The 24133-nt window shown below is 43.1% G+C and overlaps 1 protein-coding gene across 6 annotated transcripts in view; it reads right to left on the bottom strand.

Moving 5' to 3' along the window:
• Positions 1-24133, bottom strand: part of LOC115089239 (pleckstrin homology domain-containing family A member 5-like) — a 249729-nt gene that overhangs the window by 48553 nt on the left and 177043 nt on the right. For all 6 annotated transcript variants that reach the window (XM_029597341.1, XM_029597344.1, XM_029597346.1 and 3 more), the window contains 2 exons: positions 15765-15874; positions 15228-15437 (listed from right to left, as the gene is read on the bottom strand). In XM_029597341.1, coding sequence (XP_029453201.1) covers positions 15228-15437; positions 15765-15874 — 320 coding nt within the window. The remainder of the gene's footprint in view (positions 1-15227; positions 15438-15764; positions 15875-24133) is intronic.

Raw genomic sequence — 24133 nt, 5'->3', positions numbered from 1 at the left:
CTAGCATTGTGTTCATCCAGGAAACACATTTAAGGAAACGGCATGAATATCTTTAGTCTCTTAAAGGTTTTTCTCATGCTTACCTGGCAGCAAGTTCCAAGGGCTTGAGGTACACAGGGGTGGGCATCCTTATCTCAACACTCTTTGCACATGAAGATCTTTGTCAAGTATTGGATCCTGGTGGCCGCTATATTTTATTAAAACTGAGGGTGGGTAGAGAAATTTTTACATTCCTCAATTTATATACTAACACCGAACAGTCCTCTTTTCTAATGGCTATAGATAAAATATTATTAATGCACGCGGAGGGACTATTAATCATTGGAAGCGATTTTAATGTTACGCGTAACCCCTCTTTGGATAACTCCCACCAACCCAAAGTCAATATTTCAAGTGCTAAATGTTTACTACTCTTCTTGGTGTCACATGGGGATTAGTGGACAGTTGGCGATAGCTTTTTCCTCATTCCCATTCCTTTACTTTCTTCTCTCAAACACATGGGCCATATTCCCATATAGACTATTTCCTTCTAAACAAAATGTTACAAAATAGAGTGTGTAGAACTGATATTGGAATTATTACATGGTTGTACCATGCACCTATTTGGCTGGACGTTATGTTTTATTACCTTGATCCAGGCCTGAAGGTCTGGCGCTTGAATGAAAGCTTGCTGAGAGATGCCACTTTTACAAAATCTTTGGCCGATAGCTTACGGGAATATTTCTAGTTTAACACAACCATCACCAGGAAGTCACATGGGCATGCTCTAAGGGGTTAACGAGGGGTATCTTAATCTCCTTCACCACCTTTAAGAAAAGGGAAACAGAGCTTAAACGCTCGCAATTGCTCTCTAAAATTGGTTTTCTAACTCTCATATGACATCTCAGTCCCCAATGTGCTGCAACACTTATCTATGGCCAGAACAGAATTGAAAGCTTTCGACGACAGCCTGGTTTTACACCAGCTGGATTCCATTAGACAAGAACATTTCGAACATGGAAACCAGGCTAGTCGATATTTAGCTTGGCGCTTAAAGATGAAAAGCTCCCAAAGTTTCATAGCTAAGATCAAAGATACTCATGGGGATGTAGTTACAAAGTCTTCTGAAATCAGACTGTTTTTCCTGATTTTATGAATTCCTTTACACCCAAGACAAAACCATCTTGAATGATACCACAGAGGCTTATCTGGATGAGGTCGCGCTACCTAGATTTAACCTGGAGCAGAGACAATATTTAGATAGCCCAATTAGCCCTTTGGAAGTACTGGATGTCATTAAAAATTTTAAATCAGGAAATGCCCCAGGTTCCAGCGGTTATTATAAGCACCTTTCCCATTTGTTGGTCACTCCTTTAACTGCTATTTTTAACTCCTTAAAGGAGTCTATCGTACATTCCACCAAAAGTATTACAAGGCAATTTATCTCCATTTTTTGAACAACTATTGCTTGCCAAAATTGATTTAAATATGATTTTCCTTGGTGATTTCAACTTTCCTTTCAATGTTAATTCTCATCTTAACAATGGCAACCTGTTTCTTGAAATTCTTGCTTCATTAGGCTGGACTCAACTTATTAATACTCCCACTCACCGTCTTGGAAACACACTTGATCTAATATTTGTGAATAATTCACACTGTGAACTCCCTCTAAATTATCTATTACCAAAGTACCTTGGTCTGATCATTTTTTGATACGTTTTTCTATACTACTTTCCAAGAATTCCTGTGATTCCAAGATTCCCTCTGCTAAAACTTGCCATGGATTTATCAATAGTTCGAAATTCTCTGAAAACCTTCAATCTGTAATATTTATTTATTTATTTTTATTTATTTAAGTTTTTTATATACCAACATTCAAGACGGTAGTCCCATCATGCTGGTTCACAAGAAACAGGGGTGCAATAAACTTTACAATTTGAACAATGGTGCAGAAAAGCAGTTACATGTAACAGGGAATCAATAACTTGGAGTAAGAAGGAAAATGAAGATCAGATAATTATATATATATATATAATAACATTATAAGAGGTGGCTAATAGATCTTTTATGTTCTAATGAGGTTAATGATTTGGATCATTTAGTCTCTAGTTGGCAAAATGCAATTACTGCGATTCTAGAGGATATTGCTCCGCTCAAATCTTTTGTCCCGCACAAAAAGTGTTCTCACCCTTGGATGAATCCGTCTTTATTGTCTCCTCATGCATCTCTTAGAAAGACAAGAGTGTATGTGGTGTAATTCACCCTCAGCTAATTCAGTTTTCATTTTTAGATTAACATTAGCTAAATACCAAGTTGAGACTCTCGAAGCAAAGAAGAATTTTTACTCCAAAAAAATTAAAAAAGTTTAGGCAATAACACTCATGCCTTATTTCAGTTTGCTAAAAATCTTATAAATGCACCTAATTCTACGATTTCACTGACTGACATTCTTTCAGCTAAATCATTTCTCAAATTTTTATCTCTTAAGATTGAACATCTTAGTCTATCATTCTCCAATATCAAGTCTTGGTATTGTGACTCGTCCTCTTTTACACCTGAATCTTGGTCCACATTTGAGGACTCTTCTGCTTGTGAAATATTGGGTATTATTTCAGCGTTGAACAACATAGTCTGTCTGATGGCTAATGTCTCTATAGCACTTTTTAAAGGATGAAAAGACATTATTGCTCCACCAATATCCAAAATTGTTAATATATCAATGCAATTTGGTCATGTTCCTGACTGCCTCAAGAGGGCAGTCATTAAATCTCTTCTTAAGAAATCCAATCTTGATCCATCTGATCCTTCACACTATCGTCCAATTTCATCTTTGACGTTTCTATCTAAATCTAATCTATTGTACACCACCAACTAACCATCTTCATAGAAGAGAATGACATTCTAGACCCTCATCAGTTCAGTTTCAGACATTCAATGAACAGTGAATTACTGTTAGTCTCCCTTGTTGATTCTATTAGAAGAGGTCTTGATTCTGGGCAAAGATTTCTCTTGGTGTCAGACATGTCATCAGCATTTGACACAGTAGATCATGAAATTCTTTCTTTTCGATTATGTGAATGCGGTATTTCTGGAAACGTACTAAAATTGTTTCAGTCTTATTCACACAATCGAATGCAACAAGTTAAGTACAATAATCAACTATCAACACTACATCAACTAAAATCCGGTGTACCACAAGGATCAGCCTTGTCAGCACTTTTATTTAATGTCTATCTTGCTCCAATTACCAAATTACTTGCAACAGTCACTGATGGATATAAAATATATGCAAATGATATTCAGTTTTAAATTAGACTACAATCAACATGAGATAAAACTCTTGAACACCTTCACCTCTGTTTATCTTTAATTAAACAATGGCTTCATCAAAATAAACTCTCCCTCAACAGAGTGAAAACTGAATTTCTTCTTATTCATCGACCGCATTCAAACTTCCCTAGTCAAACTATTGCTTTTGAAAATGCTTTTTTCAACCGACACCCCAAATGTTTAGGTGTTTAGTTGGATCCTGTCTTTTCTTTTTGTCCACATATCAAAATCATTGTAAAGAATGGTTTCCATAAACTTCGTCTTTTGACAGGTTTACACCATCTGCTTCATTTTCATGATTTTCTTACTATCGTATGTGCAATCATTTTTCCCCTCACATCGATTACTGCAATAGTCTTCTTTTAGGTCTTCCATCCAATTCATTATATGCATTGCAGCTTCTACTTAATTCTGCTGCCAGGCTAATTACAGGTACCAAATGCCATGAACATATTTCTCCTACTCTTCAAAAACTAAATTGGCTCCCAATCAGTCAAAGAATTCAGTACAAAACCTGTAAGACAATTTTCAAATTGCTGAGTTCACACTCCTGCCCATGGTCTAATGCACTTCTAAAAATCTATAAACCATCAAGAGAGCTGAGATCTTCCCAACGAGGTTTGCTCGATACTCCATCTGTTTGTCATGCCCGCCTTGCCACTTCACGTGAGTTGGCTTTCTCTATAGCTGCTCCAATTTTCTGGAATACGCTTCCCTTTGATCTTCGGCTAGAAGACTCCTTAAAAAAATTCAGAATGCATTAAAAAAATTATTTGCTGAAATTAGCCTTCCCTTAATGCATTAGACTTCCTGCAATTGTTTGCTGTGATAAAATACAAAAATTAAGTCAACAAAAACGTGTTCTATTTGTATTGTATGTTTTTACTTTGTGAATGGAACACTTGTAAATCGTTTAGAGCAATTTGCGTTAAGCAATTAATAAATTTTAATAAATGAAATGAAAACGAGGGAGGATCTCTTCCGGCACAGTCCAACACGGCGGGCATAACTGTCTTGGCGAATCCAGGTAGAGACCCAGCTTTGTGCGGGTCTTACACGCCAATTTGATTAATCTCAATTTAAAAATATTAGTTCAAATCCTGGCAGTGCGATTAAATAACTTAATGCCCTTACTAGTTCACAATGATCAGGTGAGCCTTATCCCTAAGGAACAAGCGGCTGAAAATGTTCGCAAAATTATAGACCTTATTTGGTGGGTTCATAAAGAGAATTACCAGCTATGTTACTATCGGTCGATGTGGAGAAAGCCTTCGATCTTATTCATTGGCCATTCCTGTTTAAGACCTTAGAGAGAATGCAATTTGGTACTGGCTTTCTCCATTGGCTGGGGAAACTGTATGATAAACAGAGGGCCCGAGTCAAGGTTAATGGTGGCTGTGGTGAAAGCTTCGCCAATGAGCGTGGAACAAGGCAGGGCTGTCCCCTGTCTCCATTGCTATTCACCCTATTCCTAGAACCATTTCCAACTAAGGTCGCCACTCTGCACAAATTAGCGGGGTTCAGATAGGAGATGTCTGCTCCAAGTTGTTCATTATTCGCAGATGACATACTGTTTACTCTTATTAACTCGGCTATATCACTCTCTGGGGTGGTGGACGAACTGTGGTTGTTTGGCTAAGTCTCGGGCTTATGGTAAATTACGATAAATCTGAAATCCTGAACATTAACTTGTCACACTCCACCTTAGCAGACCTACGCCAATGATTTCCCTTTAAATCAGTGAAGCGCACACTTAAGTATCTGGGCATACAGGCACCCTTGGTTAAAGCAATACAGATGGACTTAGTAGATGGTCCAGAGAACATTTTTTGTGATTGGGTCGCGTAGCCCTAATTAAAATGAATGTGCTCCCTCGTTTCCTCTATTTGTTTCTTACCCACTCTATTCATTTCATGACCACTATTTTATGCAAATGGCAAAAGAAAATCTTTGATTTCATATGTAAACGTAGACCCCCTCGAATATCACACTCAGTCTTATTTCAACCAAGAAATCGGGGTGGATTGGGTGTCCCAAACCTGTTGGGGTATTATGCAGCTTCTCAGCTTAAAGCCATTCTGAACATTCACAGTAAACTGAACATTAAACAATGGTCCAAATAGAACAAGCCATGGTGGGGTCGATGCCGTTCCAAGCCCTACCCTGGCAACCTCGAAACATGGAGGGTATTAGGATGCTACCCAAACACACTGTGTGTTACTGTTAAGGCTCCATAGTTGGCAGACTTGCCTCTCGGGGTGGCTTGGTTAGGTCGGGTGGGCTGTCCGGTGTTCCGACGTTGCTGGCGGCTTGCCATGCGCCGGTCGAGTTGCGTTGCGTGAGTGGTGGTGCGCATGCGTGACGTCATCAAGCGCGCGCACACAGGCCAGTTAGTTAGAATTCTGTTACTAGAGTCGCGTGCGCGTATTTGTGGTGCTGATTGGAGAGGGACTCCGGCGGGAGACTAGGGGATTCCTTCGGGCTGCACGTTACATTCTGAGAGCTATTTAAGTGCTCCAATGAAGCCTCCACATTGCCTTGGCAACAGTAACAGTAAATGACTAGCACGGTCTTTTCATGCTCTGCCTGATGGTTTTTTCCTATTTATATTATAGTCTCAGTTGGTTATTTAATTATTTCAATGTTTTAACAATATATTACTGGATTTCTCATATTGACTGTCAGACTTTTAAAGTATATATTCAGTCCAGTAATCAGCTGTTATATGTTCTCTTATGACACTGCTACTTGGATTTCAACTTGTCACGTTATTTGAACTGTGTCTGGCAATCCTGTTCTCAGCTTTGTTCAAGTTTATTGAATACAAGTTTCACAATTTGAACTGTTTCCTGTTATGAACCGCCTTTACAACCTATGCACTTTCCAAATTATCAGATTAAAACGACATAATTTCTTTGTTGGATGGTAGAGCTATGGTATGGGCATCTCCAATTTGGGAACGAGGTGATCCATTACTTGGAGATTTACAGCAGTTTATTAAAAATTTTAAACAAGTGTTTGATGAACCTGCACGGTAATCTACAGCAGCCACTGAAATTCTAAATTTACGACAAGGTCCATGTTCATTAGTTGATTATGTGGTAGAATTTCGTACCTTAGCTTCTGAATTAGGTTGGCGGGAAGACAGTCTGCATAGCATTTATTTAGAAGGGTTGTCTTCTTGAGTCAAAGATGAGCTTTGCAGCTTGAGATCTTCCAGATAATCTTGAAGAATTAATTGACCTTACTGGACGTATAGATCGATGTATTCAACAAAGAGTTCGAGAGACTAAAATAATACGTAGACCAGTGACATTAGCTCCATCTTTCTCTCGTCCTCTGGTTCCATCTTCTGATGTTAATACTAATCGAGCAGAGGAACCTATGCAAATCGGCCATAGTCCACTTTCAACTGAGGAAAGAAGACTTCACCGTACATTAGGATTATGTTTGTATTGTGGAGGTACAGGTCATATGCTAGCTCAGTGCAAGGAGCGACCGGGAAACTTTCAAGTCTAGGAAACTCCGGGGAGCTGATCCTAGGCTGTATGACTCCTGGTCCCCTATTTACAATACCAGTAACTTTAGAATACACTGGTGTTTCTTTTTCAACTTCGGCTTTTGTGGATTCAGGTTCTGGAGGGAATTTTATCTTGGCAAATGTAGTCCGACAATTACAACTACCTATTCAGCTTCATACACTTCCATTGCGGATATCATCTATTCATGGAACTCCTCTACCTGGTCTTATTGAAAATAAAACTGTTCCTTAAATTTTACGCACTGGAGTGTTGCATGAAGAAAAGATTTCTTTCTATGTTTTGAATACATCTATACATCCTATAGTTTTGGGACTACCTTGATTACAGAAACATTCTCCAATCATTTCGTGGGATAAATTACAAATTGCTGCATGGAGTAAAAATTGTTTTAATACTTGTTTGCATAAACAACCCAGACCTTCTACTAATTTACCGGACTGCTTCATACCGAGTATTCCAATATCTACTACTTCCTTGACACTACCTTCACAATATAATGAATATTCAGATGTTTTCTCTAAGGAAAAGGTGGTTTTAGTCCCAGAGCATAGGATTTTTGATTGTGCCATTGATCTTCTTCCTGGTTCTATTCCTCCTCGTGGTAGAGTGTATCCTTACCTGAAACACAAGCTATGTCAAAATATATTAAAGAAAACTTAGATAAAGGATTTATTCATTCTTCGACTTCTCCAGCAGGAGCTGGTTTTTTTCTTTGTCACAAAGAAGGATGGATCTCTTAGACCTTGTATAGACTATTGTGGACTTAATTCTATTACAAGAAGGGATAGATATCCTCTACCATTAATTCCTGAATTGTTGGATCATTTACAAGGAGCTAAAGTCTTTACTAAACTCGATTTAAGAAGAGCTTACAATCTGGTAATTAAACTGGGAGATGAATGGAAAACTGCTTTTAATACTCGTGGACATTATGAATATCTTGTTATGCCATTCGGATTATGTAATGCTCCAGCTGTTTTCCAGAATCTTATGAATGAAGTATTTAGAGACATGTTAAACTTTTCAGTCATAGTTTATTTGGATGATGTTCTAATATATTCTAAGGATCTTTATACTCATCGTCGACAAGTACGACAAGTATTGCAAAGACTTAGAGAAAATCATTTGTATGTAAAGTTAGAAATTATATATCCCAAAAATGACAATGACTCCGTTCAAAAAGACATTTTTCTGTTACAGGGTTTCATATGGACCCTGAGAAAGTCTCGGCCATTTGAGACTGGCCTCAACTCCTTGGAATTAAGGCATTACTACGATTCCTGGGATTTGCCAATTTTTACCAGAATTTTATTCCTCACTACTCTCAAAGAGTAGCACCACTTACAGCTTTGGCTAAAAAAGAGGCCAATGCAAAAGAATGGTCTTCGGAGGCTATTAAAGCTTTTCAAGATTTAAAACAAGCTTTCCTAGTTGATAACTGTTTGCATCATCCAGATCCCACTTGACCATTTGTGGTGGAGATTGATGCCTCTGATTTAGCAGTGGGAGCAGTTCTCAGTCAAGTCTCCAAGTTGGCGGACTTGCCTCTCGGGGTGGCTCGGTTCGGTCGGGCGGGCTGTCCGGTGTTCCGACGTCGCTGGGAGCTTGCCGTGTGCCGGTCGAGTTACGTTGCATGAGTGGTGGTGCGCGCGCATGCGCGACATCATCATGCATGCGCACACAGGCCGGTTAGTTAGAATTCTGTTACTAGAGTCGCGTGCGTGTATTTGTGGTGCTGATTGGAGAGGGACTCCGGCGGGAGACCAGGGGATTCCTTCGGGCTGCACGTCACCATCTGAGAGCTATTTAAGTGCTCCAACAAAGCATCTACATTGCCTTGGCAATAGTAACAGTACACAACTAGTATGGACTTTTCATGCTCTGCCTGACTTGCTTTTTTATTGTTTTTTCCTATTTATATTATAGTTTCAGTTGGTTATTTAGTTATTTCAATGTTTTAGCAATATATTATTGGATTTCTCATATTGACTGTCAGACTTTTAAAGTATATATTCAGTCCAGTAATCAGCTGTTACATGTTCTCTTATGACATTGCTGTTTGGATTTCAACTTGTCATGTTATTTGAACTGTGTCTGGCAATCCTGTTCTCAGCTTTGTTCTTGAAGTTTATCAAATACAAGTTTCACAATTTGAACTGTTTCCTGTTTTGAAACGCCTCTCGGCTATTCAATTTTAAGTTGATCAGCCGATCCAAGGAACCACATTTATAACAGAATTACAGTAAATAACAGTTACCTTTCGACTCTGGGGGCAATGGAAGACCAAACCAGTTGGTACCCATTCTTATTTTTATCTTACCCATTTATTTCATAATACTTCCTTTCTATCCTGTCTGCCACTACAAGCCTTCAGGAACTGGAAATCCCATGGGATATATAAATATGATCATGTGCTCCTCCAAGGGTCTTTTAAATCACTTGCATCTCTTACAGAAACATATGACAGACACAAATTTTTTAGAATATGCCCAGCTCAAGCACTTTGTGACTTCTCAACACAGAGCCTGCTCTATACACCAGGGCAAGTTGCTATTTGAAGTATATTTTAATGAAATGGATACGTTGAAGGGTAAAGTTACCAAACTTTATATTCTATTAACTGAGGGTTGCCCTGTTACTCCCCCACATTGCTTCGCTTGGGAGTCTGATTTGGGCTCAGACTTGACTCAAGAAGATTGGAATACAATATTTGCAAGTTCAAGCAAATGCTCTATTTCTGCATCCTTACAAGAAAATTGCTATAAATTATTGTATAGATGGCATCTTTTACCTGCAAAACTGCATTGCATGTACCCCTTTATCAGTGACTTTGTGCTGGCGTGACTGTGGTGAGACTGGTTCTTTCTTCCACAGCGTGTCAAGATTCTGCCATATTGGAGAGAGGTAGCTGAATGGCTATCCAATTTATTGGGAATGACAGATGTTATTAAAAACAATCAAGAAATAGTACTAACTGAGAAGGCTCGGAACTTAGGAGTAATAATTGACATGGAACTCAGCATGAAGCAACACATATCACAAAAAACTAGAGAAGGATACGCCAAACTAATGGTCCTCAGGAGGCTTAAACCCCTATTAACCCAAGCGCACTTCCGAACAGTCTTACAAGCACTTATATTCTGCAGCACAGACTACTGCAACACTCTATTTCTGGGTCTACCATACTCAACAATAAGACCTCTTCAGATATTACAAAACTTGGCTGCCAGAATACTGACTGGTAAAAACAAAAGGGAACATATCACTCAAACACTGGCCGAATTATACTGGCTGCCAATAGAACAAAGAGCGCAATATAAAACACTATGCACAATTCACAAACTGATTAACGAAGAAAAAGCAGACTGGTTAAACACAGCACTACGCTTACACGTCCCACAAAGAAATCTTAGATCAGCCAACAGAGCTCTACTAACCATCCCCTCAGTCAAGACAGCAAAACGTACCCAAGTTAGAGATAGAGCCCTTTCCTTAGCCGGACCAGCATTATGGAACTCATTGCCACTCGAAACAAGATTACAAAGTGATTTAAAAAGCTTTAAAAAAAAGTTTAAAAACATGGCTTTTCAAAAAAAGCATTCTACAATATGAATGGGGAACAAGAAGTTTAAAGGAATAAGCGAATGTACATCTACACAAAGCTAAAGTCACCCTATTAGCATAATTGTCTATCCATCATTATAGAATAATTTAAGAAACATGCAGTTTAAAGTTCAATTATTGTATGATTTCCTATTAATCATATAAAAGACAAGATCCAGATCTCACATTATATACCTTAGATTATGAAATTGTTACCGTAAATGTTTTGGCACTTTGGTAGTAAGAATTTAACCAAATACATATATGCGTGCCTCCCTGTAAACCGTTGTGATGGTGCAATACTAAACGACGGTATAGAAAAGATTTTAAATAAAATAAATAAATGTTAATAAAGCCCACTGTACTCTTCTCTCTATGCCTCTAAAGGGTGCTTCCAAACATCAGCAACACGTTTGTCAGCAGGTATTTCTTGCTGAACATTATGAATTGGCAATATATTGGAAACAAGCCAAGATACCATCTTTTCAGGGCGTTTTATTACGGTTGACCACCTATTATAGATCGGCTCATTTAACTGCCTTAAGACAAAATCGTATACCCTTGTTCACAAAAGTATGGGAACCTTTTTGCCAGTGGCAACAGAAATGTTAAATTTTCTGTTGAACTTAGTAATGTCATTTCTGTAAATGTCATGGAGATATGTCTTTGTTGAGGGAATGCTAGACTTAGCATGTTACTGCCTCATTATACACATCTGAATAGCCTGCTAGAATTAGCCGCAGCTATATGTCTTGCTCTCCTTTAATATACACCCTGTCTTTTTGTACTCTTGCATTTTTGCTTTTGGATTTTTGTCTTACCAATATACTATATTGCGATTTGGTGGAAACAGGAGAAGGTTGGGAAGGGGGAACAGGGGTGGGAGGTTAGAAGCTCTGTATAACAAAAACTTAAACATTTTGGATGTATTACAATCAAGCTTTGTTTTTCTTTTCAACTTGTTTGTAATCTTGTTTACATTCAATCAAATCTTTGAATATAAAGAAAAAATTCAATTACAAACTAACAGGCCATGCAGGACCTTCATGTGAAAGATATACTATATTCTACAATGAGAGTCATAACAGGATGCTTCCAGAGAATGGTGAATCAAAAACACAGCCAAACTCAACAAGGGCCATGTTTTGATAAATCTGCGTTAGGAGTCAGATTTGAATGCTGCTCATAATGCGGAAATCATTTTAAACTAAGTAACAGCCAGTGGATAAACAGAACTCATCAACTGTTTATAACTGCTGTTCAATCCTATGATCCATCATGATGATGATTCATTATCCTGTGTATCATCACAGAACCTCTCTTGAAGATAAGGTCATCTCCAGTCCTTACATTGTAGACACACCCACAGAGATGATGTCAGGCAAAAATTGAATGAATGTGCTTTGGCACTGATGACATGTCCAACACAATCTTTTATGAGTAGCCCTTAATCACTTACTGTGCTTTTTATTTAACATGTCTGCAATTCACAGACATTTTTGGGCAGATTAACTTTCATAAATGCATATAAAATGATGGCAAAGTCCTCTTAAAAAAAAAAAAGTATCTAAAGAAAAATTAAACAGGAGGGCAGGATTAGCTTTAGAAGTGCTCAATCTGCAGTCTTACGTCCGCAATGGGCTTTAGACAGAATAATTCATGTGCACCAATATATAATCATTTACTGCTCTCCTCAAATTTTCCCTCAGTTCTTTTAGAATTTCTTACTGCATCTCTCCAATAACTACAAGCATCACAAATAATTTTTGAGTGGAAAATACATTTATCTTCTAGTCAAGTATCTGCATAGATGCTCATTCAAGAAAGAAACTCTCGTAGATATCACATTTTGGGACTCCCTGCCTGCCTCAGCGATATGTCAAAACAATCCTCTAAACAAGGTGATCTGCCCAAAAGTTCTCTGTGATTGTTTTGACATATCCCCTGAGGCAGGCAGGGAGTGCCGAAACGCTGCCAGCATCAGTGTGCTATCCATGAGCTTTTCTCTTCTTGCATGAGCTTCTATGCAGTCACTGGACTAGAAGGTAAGTGCATTTTTCCACTCAAAAATTCTTCATGACTTTTGGAGTTACTGGAGTGAGACAACAACATTTTAAAAGAATAGAGGCAATGAATTAGCAGTCAGCGAACAGGAAAGGGACCTGAGAGTCATTAGCTTTGATGACCTTTAAGATGCCAGTTAATGTGACAGGGCAGTTGGGAGAGGTAGCAGCATACATGGCTAAACTAATAAGATCTAGGGTATTAATCTCCATTATATACTGGATTAGCACACATTTTTTTAAACTATGCTAAAATGTAACTCACTTTTGATATAAGTTAATACGCACACTATATGATAGCTTAAAAAAGTCTGCACAGAAAAGTGAGCTAAAAACGGTAGTAAAGTTAAATAGTGTGCTAAACCCTGCAGTACTCTTAACTTCAGTAGGTACAGACTTAGGAGATGTGATAGAAAACACAGTGGCAGAACTGAAATATGCATGGGATGCACCCCAAAAGACCTTTGTGGATGAGGGAGAGAGACGAGCACAGATCACATAAGAGCTGTGACAGCACAACTGAGCAGGCCAAGTGGTCCTTTTCCATGAATATCTTCTGTGTTTCTCTAACACCGCCAATATGAGCCAAGGAGATCTGTGACAGTGCACAAACACGGCAGCTCCTAAAGTGGATATTTATTTATTTACCAAACATTTTACCAGCCTCCCTGCTCATGGATGCAGAGTGATTGCTGCTGCTTAGAGAATGTTCCTGATGCGTACAGCGTTCTTTCAGAACACAGCAGCAGCTCCCTGATTTTAAGGTCTCACCCACTTTATTTCAGTAGACAACTGAAACATGGGAGAAACAAGACAATGTAATATGCAAACATTTGATGGGGTACTTTCTTCAAATGGGTTTGTTTTGTGCATGCCTTGACAGGAATGAATCTCATTTGTAAGGCATGGCATGTTAGGGATGATTCAGTCTCTCAAATTTACTAATGCCCTTCTTATTACTTGCATTGTACCAAAGAGAGCCTCATTCTGGAGGTCAGAGAGTGTAATCTTAACAGGCAACATATCAAGATATGCTTAGAAATTCTTCAAAATCAGACCAGTGGCACTCAATATAATTGGGAGTATTTTTGAATCTTTCTGTCATATTTTCTTCTATCTATCTTCCTGTCGGTGGGAATAGGAATGTCCCAGATTATCAGAAGTTCGTCGTTCTCTTCTATTCTGTTAGGGTTGTGTTCCCAATGTTTGTTTGGTAAGTCAATATTATGTTTACACAGCTTCCAATGAACAAGCTGTGCTATCTTGTTGTGTACAGGCCTTCTGACATCAGCACATCACATCCAGTGACAAGATGTATAACCATTTCCAGTTCTGTTCTGTAGAATCCGCAACCATCTTGTCCTTAGTGCACTATCCTGCGTTGCAATTACCAATCTCTTATATATAGGTTTGAATTCACCTCTATTCAACCACTGCTGTGTCAAATATATAGAAACATAGAAATGACGGCAGAAGACGACCAAATGGCCCATCCAGTCTGCCCAGCAAGTTTCGCACTTTTTTTTTCTCATACTTATGTTACTCTTGGCTCTTAGTAACCTTTTGGTTCTATTTCCCTTCCACCCCCACCATTAATGTAGAGAGCAGTGTTGGAGCTGCATTTAAGTGAAATATCTAGCTTAATTAGTTAGGGGTAGTAACCGCCGCAATGAGAAAGCTACACCCATGCTTATTTGTTTACCCAGATATTGTAATTCAGTCCTTGTTGGTTGTTGTCTGTATATAGATCCACTTTTCTTCATTCCCCCTGCTGTTGAAGCAGAGAGTTATGCTGGATATGCATTGAAAGTGAAGTATCAGACTTTCTCCCCTGCCGTTGAAGCAGAGAGCTATGCTGAATATGCATTGAAAATGTTGATTATGTGGTGGATCAAGATTTGCCACTGTTTAAAACAAGGCAAGTTATGGCATCGAGGCTACAGTACCTGGGACTGTTCCAGTTCTCTGCATAGCTAAAGCCTGGGATTATTTTGCATATGCAATTCCTTCCATTTCCACCCGTGTGTATCTTTAGACATGGAAAATACTGCAAACTAAAAAATGACCTAAGAGATACAGATCAACTGTAATTTGGAGTTGTTGCTGGGAGTTCTTTGCATTTCTCAATTGAGAGAAATTTTTTTGATGCTACAAAACAAGTATTGGATTTATCCAGTGGAAAATGTTAGAAAGGTCAGAGAGACAGAAAGAATTAAATATGACAGAATCAGACTTCCTTAGGGTGCTTTCCATTGAATATTTCTGCCTACATTGGACCTATTTCAAAAATCCAAAAACCTTATCCAGTAGTGAACATTGGTTCGCACACTGTGCCATGCACATATGCGCTGGCAGTATGCTGTAGGATCCTACTCTCCACAACTCTGGTCTGCTAATTAGTGCTGGATCAGGCTCCTAGTGCAAAGGGCTGGTAATTGAAGCATTATGCACTACAGGTGACCTGCTTTAAAGGGACAAAGGTCCATCCTTTTATCAGAGAGAAGCAAGCATTTAGATCTTTTGACGTAACAACCACCCACCCCTCAAGATTACTAGTTGGCTAATACAGAAACCCACACCAAATAGGCTTCTTCTCTCTCCACAGAGCTGTATAAGTGTTTTACTTCTAAAAAGCATGAAGACAGCAAGTAAAGCACATGCAAATGCTATTTTCTGTACAGCTTAAGCTGTGACAATGTGAATGGTTTACCTGTGCCAGCTTAAAAGGGTTGTCCCTGGGAAACAAAGGGCTTTGTGAGGGAGACGGCTCTGAAATACCAAGGAAGTTTAAGTCCTTTTTCTTCTCCTTTAGACAAGCTTGCTGGTGTCTTTTTATTCTTTCCATCTGCTCCTCCACAGTCATGCGAGGTCGGGGACTGTCTGCCAAACACAGCTGTTCCACTGCACTTCTCGGCCTCTCCTACAGTGCATGAGAGAGGAAGGGCAGGAAATCAATGCATAGCAGCAGTCGACCAGTTCCAATACAATGAGCAAACCTGTAGGCACACTGAGGGCCGATTTATGGGGTAGAACATGTGGGTAAACCTGCAGGCTGCATTTATTGTTATACTGCTGGCAGGACTCCACGTCTGTTCTTTTATTACATATGAGACCCAGCAGAGATTACTTACTAGAACTCCAGTGCATGCTTTCAACATGTCATGCTTCAGAGTCTCCATAGCGGGACAGCAGGAGAAAGCTACTTGCTTTCGTCAGTCAGGACAAAGACGATTTTAGTTTAAAATACCTTTGTTAGGTTTATCTTGCTCTTTCTCAAGGTGACATACGATGCTATGGTGGATGATTCGGGTATGGGCGATTTCATCCTAGGAGGTATGCCAACAGGAAAATAAGTACCTAGAGATTTCAAAACATTGATAAAATATTAATTTCACTGAGACAAACTTGTTCTAACTTTTTCAGATGTTGAGGCAAACCTGCAGAACAGCCTCTGTAAGCTTCGTTCACATAGCAAACAAGAAGTGCAGAATACAGCAGACTCCAGCACGTTTACACTCCATGCATTCTTCATTCTACAATGCAGAAACCCTCTAATGCATTCAAGACTCTGCTAAACAAGGTCTCCAGCAAAAGTCCTGAAACTCTCCAGCGCTGTCCTTGGAGAAAATGCACCAGATAATTATTTTATTTGGATTTCACTCACACCTTTTCATTAGTAGCTTAAGCTAAGTTACATTCAGGTACAGTAGGTATTTTTGTGTCCCCAGAGGGTTTGCAATCTAAGGTTGTATCTGAGGCAACAGACAGTGAAGTGACTTGCCCAACGTCACAAGGAGCATCCACAGAATTTGAACCCTAGCGTCCCTGGTTCTCAGCTGTGGCACTAACCACTAGGCTACAGCAACAGGGTTTTCATCAGATTTGTACTAACGGAGCATTGCATATGAAAACATTGACATTAGACTGTGCTGATTTTCTAGTCGATTTTAAAAGTCCTATGCGCACCAGAGCCGGGAGATATGTGTGTGTGACTCAACCCAGCATGCACCGCGCAGATTTTAAAACGTGCGAGTAGGCGCACAAATAAAGTTCAAAAAAAGGGGTGAGCTGAGGCTGTTACCTGAAGTCTGCGTGTATTTACGTGCACAAGCGGCACCAGGGTCTCCTACTGTGTAACTATTTCTGCTATGGACAGCATGCAAGTATTAAAATAAAACAAACTAGTCAGCAGGGTTTTAAGGGTTGGGGCTAATAAGGTGAAAGGGAAGCAAGTTAGCTAGCGGGTTTAGGAAGTCTTTCCTTTACTGGGGCAAATTGGGAATGAACTGGGGAAACAGGTAATTGCATCGGTGCACATATCTACTAAAATCGCCCCCACTTACGTGACTAAGGCAGCATTTTCGCACACATGCACGCGTCAATATAAAATCATGTGCACATGTACACGCGTATAGCCAGTTTTATAACAGGCGCACATATACGCGTATATACGTGTGTATGTTATAAAATCACTGCGTCCATGTGCGCGAGCCAGCAAACATTCGTACGTGTGCGCCCACGCGCGGGTCTTAAAATTCACCTCACAGAGTGCACATAATATGTGTGTTCTACAGCAGCATTTCTCATCTTCTTCTGATGCTAGGGACCTGTTGGCTGACAACCTAAGAGGACTGGTAGAGTTAGGGAGAATGAATTCCCTTCGATGGCTGAAGCATGGGGGTCTTCTCAATGCCTAAAGTGCTGTGGGGGGGAAGCGTAGTTGCTTACCTGTAACAGGTGTTCTCCTAGGACAATTAGGATGTTAGTCCTCACATGTGGGTGACATCATTATTTATTTTATTTATTTATTTTTAATTTTTATATACCGGAATTCCTGTATGCAATACAAATCAATCCGGTTTACAAGTAACGAAAGGTTGCCCTGGTCTGGGAGGTTAGACTGGGGTTTTTTACATAGAACATTGAACAATAACAATCAACCATTGAACATAATTACAAGGAACAGTGAAAGTAACAATAGTATTTAACAAATAAATAATATTATTATAAAATTAACATTATTCGTCTGTGCCAGGCTCCTATGGAGCCTGGCACAGACAACCTTTGTCAAAGTTTCTACAAGATTTGATCAGCAGACTAAGCACGCCCAGCCCGCTACTATCCACTTGTCCACGCGAGGTCCTCCTTCAGTCTCGTAACATAGAAAAATACAAGTGAAAAAAATAGAACAAACCGGAGAAGAACCCTACTTCTTGGGGAGGTGGATGGGATTCCTGAGGACTAACATCCTGTTGTCCTAGGAGAACACCTGTTACAGGTAAGCAACTGCACTTTCTCCTAGGACAAGCAGGATAGTAGTCTTCACATGTGGGCGTATACCAAGCTCCAGACTGCCCCATTCAACTGGAGAGACCAACAGCGGCCGAACAATGTGCCAACAGGCACAACACAACTGTGGCGCTGTACGTAAACAGGGGACGGTATGGGTCCCACAAAAAGCACGAAGCAGGAAGAGTTGGGTTCAGGTCTGGAACAGATTGCGCAGGACAGACTGACCAAAAGCACTGTCCTGATGTCCATCCCTGTCTAGGCAGTAATGAGCCGCAAATGGCCTCTGTTGGAAACAGGATGCTGGGCTTGATGGACCCTTGGTCTGACCCAGGATGGCAATTTCTTATGTTCTTATGTTCTAATGTGTGAAGAGAACTCCAGGTTGCAGTCCAGCAAATTTCGACGATGGGGATTGCACGCAAATGAGCCACCGACGTTGCCATAGCCTGCATAGAGTGAGCCTTTACTCTGCCGAATAGCTGAAGGCCCGCCTGCGCATAGCAGAAGGTGATGCAATCTGCCAGTCAGTTCAACAAGGTCTGTTTACCTATTGCCACTCCCAGCCTGTTGGAGTCAAAAGACATGAAGAGCTGGGTGGACTGTCTGTGGCCCACTGTGCGATCTAAGTAGAAATCTAAGGCTCTTTTACAGTCCAAGGTTTGAAGCGCCCTTTCACTTGGGTGGGAATGAGACCTTGGAAAAAAGGTGGGCAAAACGATAGACTGGTTAAGGTGAAAATCAGTCATGACCTTGGGCAGAAACCTAGGACGTATATGCAAGACCACACAATCGTGGAAGAACTTCATGTACGGTGTGTACGTGACCAGCGCCTGAAGCTTGCTGATCCTATGAGCCGAAGTGATTTTCACCAGGAAGATGATCTTCCAGGTGAGGAACTTCAGTTCGCAGGACTGCAGCGGTTCAAAAGGAAAGCCGTGCTAGGACTACGCTGAAGTCCCAAGACACAAACAGAGGCCACACAGGGGATTTCAGCTGGAGAAGGCCCTGCATGAAACGGCCCACCAAGGGTTGGATCGAAATGGGCGTGTCAGCGACACATCGATGGTACGCGCTGACAGCACTGAGGTGTACCCTGACTGAGCTGGTCTGAAGCCCAGAGTCGGACATATGCCACAGGTAGTCCAACAGCCAGGGAAGGAGGCTTGAGAAAGGATCTAAGTCCTGCCCCGTGCACCAGGTGGAAAACTGTTTCCACTTCAAGCTGTAGGACTTCCTGGTGGAAGGCTTTTGAGACTAGACCAGGACCTGGGAAACAGTCCGAGAACTGCAAAGGCTGGAGGATTACGCGCTCAACATCTAAGCCGTGAGGCTCAGCGCCCCGAGGTTCGGATGGCGCAGAGTGCCCTGATTCTGTGAGATGAGATCGGGCGCCATCCCCCAGCCGGATGGGTGCCCACACTGACAGGTTCTGCAGAAGCGGGAACCAGACCTGTCGAGGCCAAAAAGGCGCCACAAGTATCATGGTTCCTCTGTCCTGCTGGAGCTTTAGCAGCATTCACTAGAGGAGAGGTAGAGGGGGGTATGCATACAGCAGGCCATTCTCTTAGTGAAGGGAGAAGGCATCACAGGCCGGATGGCCATTCTCCGTCACCAGGGAGCAGAACCTGCCCACCTTGTGGTTGTGAGGGGAGGCGAAGAGATCCACATCCGGCATACCCCACTGGTGGAAAAGCTCGGCCACTACCTCCAAGTTGAGGGACCACTTGTGTGGCTGGAAGGACCAGCTTAGGCGGTCCGCCAGCACGTTGAGGTAATCTGGCAGGTAGGTTGCCCGTAGAGACATCCCCTGAGACAGGGCCCAGGTCCACACTTGTTGATGTACCACATCGCAACCTGGTTGTCCGTCTGAATAAGAATTTCTTTGGACAGCTGGTCCCTGAACGCCCACAAGGTGTAACGGATTACCTGAAGCTCCAGAAAGTTAATATGACAGCATGCTGCCAGGTTCTTATGGCCTGGATTGGCCACTGTTGGAAACAGGATGCTGGGCTTGATGGACCCTTGGTCTGACCCAGTATGGCATTTTCTTATGTTCTTATGCTTCGGAGGCAGTCCAGAGGCCCTGCATGTGGAGACTGTTCACATGGGCTCCCCAGCCCCGGGGAGAAGCATCGATGGTAAGGGTCACTTGGGGTGGATTGGGCTGGAAGGGAAGTCCTTTTTCCAGGTTGGAAATATCTTCCCACCAGGACAGAGATGCTCTTAGGGGGTCCGTAATTGTGAATGGAATCTTGAGATCCTGAGATGCCTGCCACTACTGGGACCACAAGGTCCACTGCGCGCTTCTCATGCAGAAGCGAGCCAGAGGAGTCACGTGGACAGAAGTTGCCATGTGGCCCAATAGGCGGAGCAGAAGGTGAGCTGGTACCCTATGACTGTTGTGGACTAGGGTAGCCAGCGAGGCAAGGGCGAGTGCCCAGTCCCTGGGCAGAAAAGCTTTCGCTTGCGCTGTGTTCAGCCTGGTGCCTATGAAGTCCAACTGGAGGGACGGACAGAGATGCGACTTGGGGAAGTTTATAGCAAACCCCACGGCCTGCAGGGTCTGCACTGTCAAGGCTAGAGCATCTAAGGTCCCAGAGCGAGAATCGCTTCTCACTAGCCAGTCAACTAGGTAGGGGAAACACATGGACTGAGCAATGCCTGAGGTAGGCAGCCACCAGCGCCAAGCATTTGGAGAAAACACGGGGGACCGATGCCAGCCCGAAGTGCAGCACTTTGTACTGATAATGTGCTTTCCCCACCATGAAGCAGAGGTACTTCTGGTGGCTGGGGATAATCGCAGTGTGTGCATAAGCCTCCTTGAGCTTGAGGGAGCAGAGCCAGTCTCCTCTTCTGAGGAGCAGGATCAGCGTGCCCAGAGAGACCATCTTCAACTTTGTCTCTTACGACAAACTTGTCTGACGCCCGGAGGTTGAGAATGGAGCATAAGCCGCCATTCCGCTTCGGAATGAGGAAATACCTCGAATAGAACCCTTGGCCCCGCTGAGAGGGAGAGACCAGTTCTACCGTGCCCACTGTAAGAAGGGCGGGGAGTTCTGCTTGAAGAAGGACCAGGTGGGCAGACGAACCCCATGATGGACACAGGTGAAAGATCTCTGGGACATGGCTGAAATGTAGACGGTAACCTTGTCGAACGATAGAGAGGATCCAGCGGTCCGATGTTATCTTTTCCCAGTGACGGGTGAAGCTCACGAGTCTGCCTCCAACTGGGGGATCTGCCACCAGGGCTACAGCCGCATGACTGCTGCTCCCTCGTCACCAGTCAAAAGCCTGTGGCCGGGGCTTGCTGGGGGGCCAGTTGGGGTCTGGGCGAGGACGGACCCAGGAACCGGTGCATGATAGTTGAGCCCGGGCGGCCGGACGATAATACTTCCTCTGCCTGCCTGGAGGATATTTTGGCTGAGAACGGGCCTTCCAAGGCACTAGTGGACAGCTGCTAAAGGGTATCATGATGGTCCTTCAATTGCGCCACTGCATCCCGAACCTTATCCCCGAATAGGTTTTCACTTGTCAGCTAGCCTGTCTTCGACCTCCGGCCGGAGATCAGATGCCCGGAGCAATGCCATCCTTCTGGCGCCGATGCCCACTACGGCTAAGCGGGCTGCTGTCTCAAAAACATCTGAGGTGGAACGCACCTCATGTTTACCCGCATCAAGACCCAATGAGGCAATGGCGGAGAGGGCCTCCTGCTGTTGGTGGGGAAGGCCCTCCGCAAAATCCTGGACTTGTTTCCAGAGATTACAGTTGTACTGTGTTATGTAAAGTTGATAAGCAGCAATGCAGGTCACCAGTATGGTGCCTTGGAAGAAGTTTCTTCCCAGGGTATCCAGCTCCCTATGCTCACGTCCCAGAGGAGCTGAGGCATGGGTACAAGTGCACCGGGCCTTTTTTTTTTTTTTTTTTTTTTTTTTAGAGCGGACTCCACGACCACCGACTGGTGGGGGAGTTGCCTCTTATCAAACCCCACGGCCTCAACACCAAGTAGGTGGCATCGGCCTTCTTTTTAATGGGGGAGAGAGAAATGGAGTGCTCCCACATGTGGAGGAGGAGGTCCTTAAAAATATTGTGGATAGGAACTGCCACAATTTCCTTAGGAGCGTCGATGAACTGGAGCACTTCCCGCATCTTATGACACACGTCCTCCTTGGTAAGGAGCTGAAAGGGGATGGCCTCAGCGATAGCCCTGACAAACCCCGCGAAGGACAGGTCCTCGGTCAACGACTGGCACCGTTCCTCCTTTGGGGAAGGCTCTGAAAGAGGGTCGTCTAAGTACGAGTCCATGGAGTCATCACCCCAGGGGTCATAAGGCCCTTTTCCCCTCGCTGGGACCAACATGCTGTGGGCGAGGTCCATGAGGGGTATAGACCCTGAGTTCCAATCGCTTTAGAGGTCTCAAGGGCATCGTTGGCATCGATGGAACCAGAGGCCGCAGGGATCTGGCAAAGGCTCGGGGAACAGTGGGTGAGGAAACATGGTGCTGGCTGTATCTTCCTTCTCCTCGGACCCAAGAATCCAGATCACTCTGTTGAAGGGCATCGGTGGTCGATGGTGAACCGAAGGCCCCTCAGACACCAGCTTCATTGGAAGGGCGCCCAGAAGGATGTCCAGACACTCCAACAGTGGTGCTAGCATCGATGACAGAGGCTCGGGCTCCGGCATGGGGGCCAGTGGCACTGGCAGCTCAATGCTTTGGAGCGCTTTGAGCACCTCGGACTGCACCCTGCGGTCCAGCTCCTCCTGAAAGTCCGGAAAGACCAGGACTGATGGAGGGGTGATGAGGCATCACTGGCTCTTCCTCAGGCCTCAGAGGTGGCACGGTGCCCTGCACCGATCTCGGTGGGGAACGCCTGGGGATACCGGGAGCATCGGAGGATGGGGCCTCCAATGGCCAGTGCCGCTTCGATGATGGCTCATCAGCCGCTGATGCTGTTCCAGAACCGGAACCATGCGTCGACTGTGACCAGTGTCTATGCTTGCGGGATTCTCCTTAGATAGTGGGGAGACCATGGAGGATCTATCCCCATCCCCCCCGATCCTTCGAAGTACTGGCGAGAGGGACCGCTAGGGGAAGCGAGTTGGACGGTTCCCCGCGATCTCTTGGCGTTGACGAAACCGACGCAGGTGAGAGGGAGTAGACTTCGGGGCCTCGAAAAGTTTCTCCATCTTGCCGAGGCCCGCTCGACACCCTTTGGGATTCATCTGGTCGCACAGATGGCACCCACGGACGTTGTGCAAGGCCCCCAGACAGAGGATGCAAACCTCATGCGGATCTGTGAAGGACATGGTCTGTGGGCACTGGGGGGCACTGACGAAAATCAGTCAACACCATAAAAAACACCCGGCGTGCAGTTGATGACCGGCGGTCACCACAGGGCAAGGAGTCAGTTAGAAAAAAGGGCAAAAATGACCTACTGCATGGAGGAAGCACCAACTGCGAAGGGGGACCAGACAGAAAAACCACTCGAAAATCTCAAGAAAAAACACCACCAACCGTGAGCAACTGCTGCGCGGAAAAGAAGAGACTAAAGGGGGACCTCGCATGGACGCGTGGATAGCGGCAGGCTGGGCATGCTCAGTCTGCTGGTCAAAGCTTCTAGAAACTTTGACAAAAGTTTTCCGTGCCGGGCTCCATCAGATGATGTCACCTACAAGTGAGGGCTACCATCCTGCTTGTCCTAGAAAATAAATGCACTCCCACTTGCTTCAGGAGTCTCCCCAGTCTCCAGCCACCCACTAATGCAAGACTTCCCACACTGTGGGTTGAGACCCCAAACCTTCACCTGGGGTCACAATTGCCTCAAATGGTAGCACTCTTCAGGTAGCAGCATTAGTAATGTAAATCAGCATGGGGCCTGTGAGCCAGCACACACTTACAAGCCTTGCAGTGGCACTGCTATTTATTTTATTTGTTTATTTGTAGGTTTTTTATATACCGACATTCGTGGGAACATCATGCCAGTTTACACTGCAACTGAATAACAAAAGAGTGAAATACAAATAACAGGAGGGGGGAGCGGGAGCGGGAGCAGCGGAGAAAGGAGGAAAAGGAGCAGCAGGAGGAAAGGATAGGGAAGGAGAGAAAATGATAGGAACAATGTAAAATATCTACAAGATTAAAAACAATATTTCATAAGTTTGCGTGGTAAGAGGAAGCCCTGCACAAGGAGGGACAAAGGTCACTGCACTATTCTACAGGCCCCGTGCTGACTTTCATTAATAATGCTGCTGTCCCTTGCAGATCACCATTGGGATTGGGAACAGCCACGAGAAACGGAAGAGAAGTAATTAGCTTGCATGAGCTGG

The sequence above is a fragment of the Rhinatrema bivittatum genome, chromosome 4 (assembly GCF_901001135.1).
Source record: "Rhinatrema bivittatum chromosome 4, aRhiBiv1.1, whole genome shotgun sequence".
NCBI classification, from domain to species: Eukaryota; Metazoa; Chordata; class Amphibia; order Gymnophiona; family Rhinatrematidae; genus Rhinatrema; species Rhinatrema bivittatum.
This window is presented reverse-complemented; position numbering and strand designations above follow the sequence as displayed.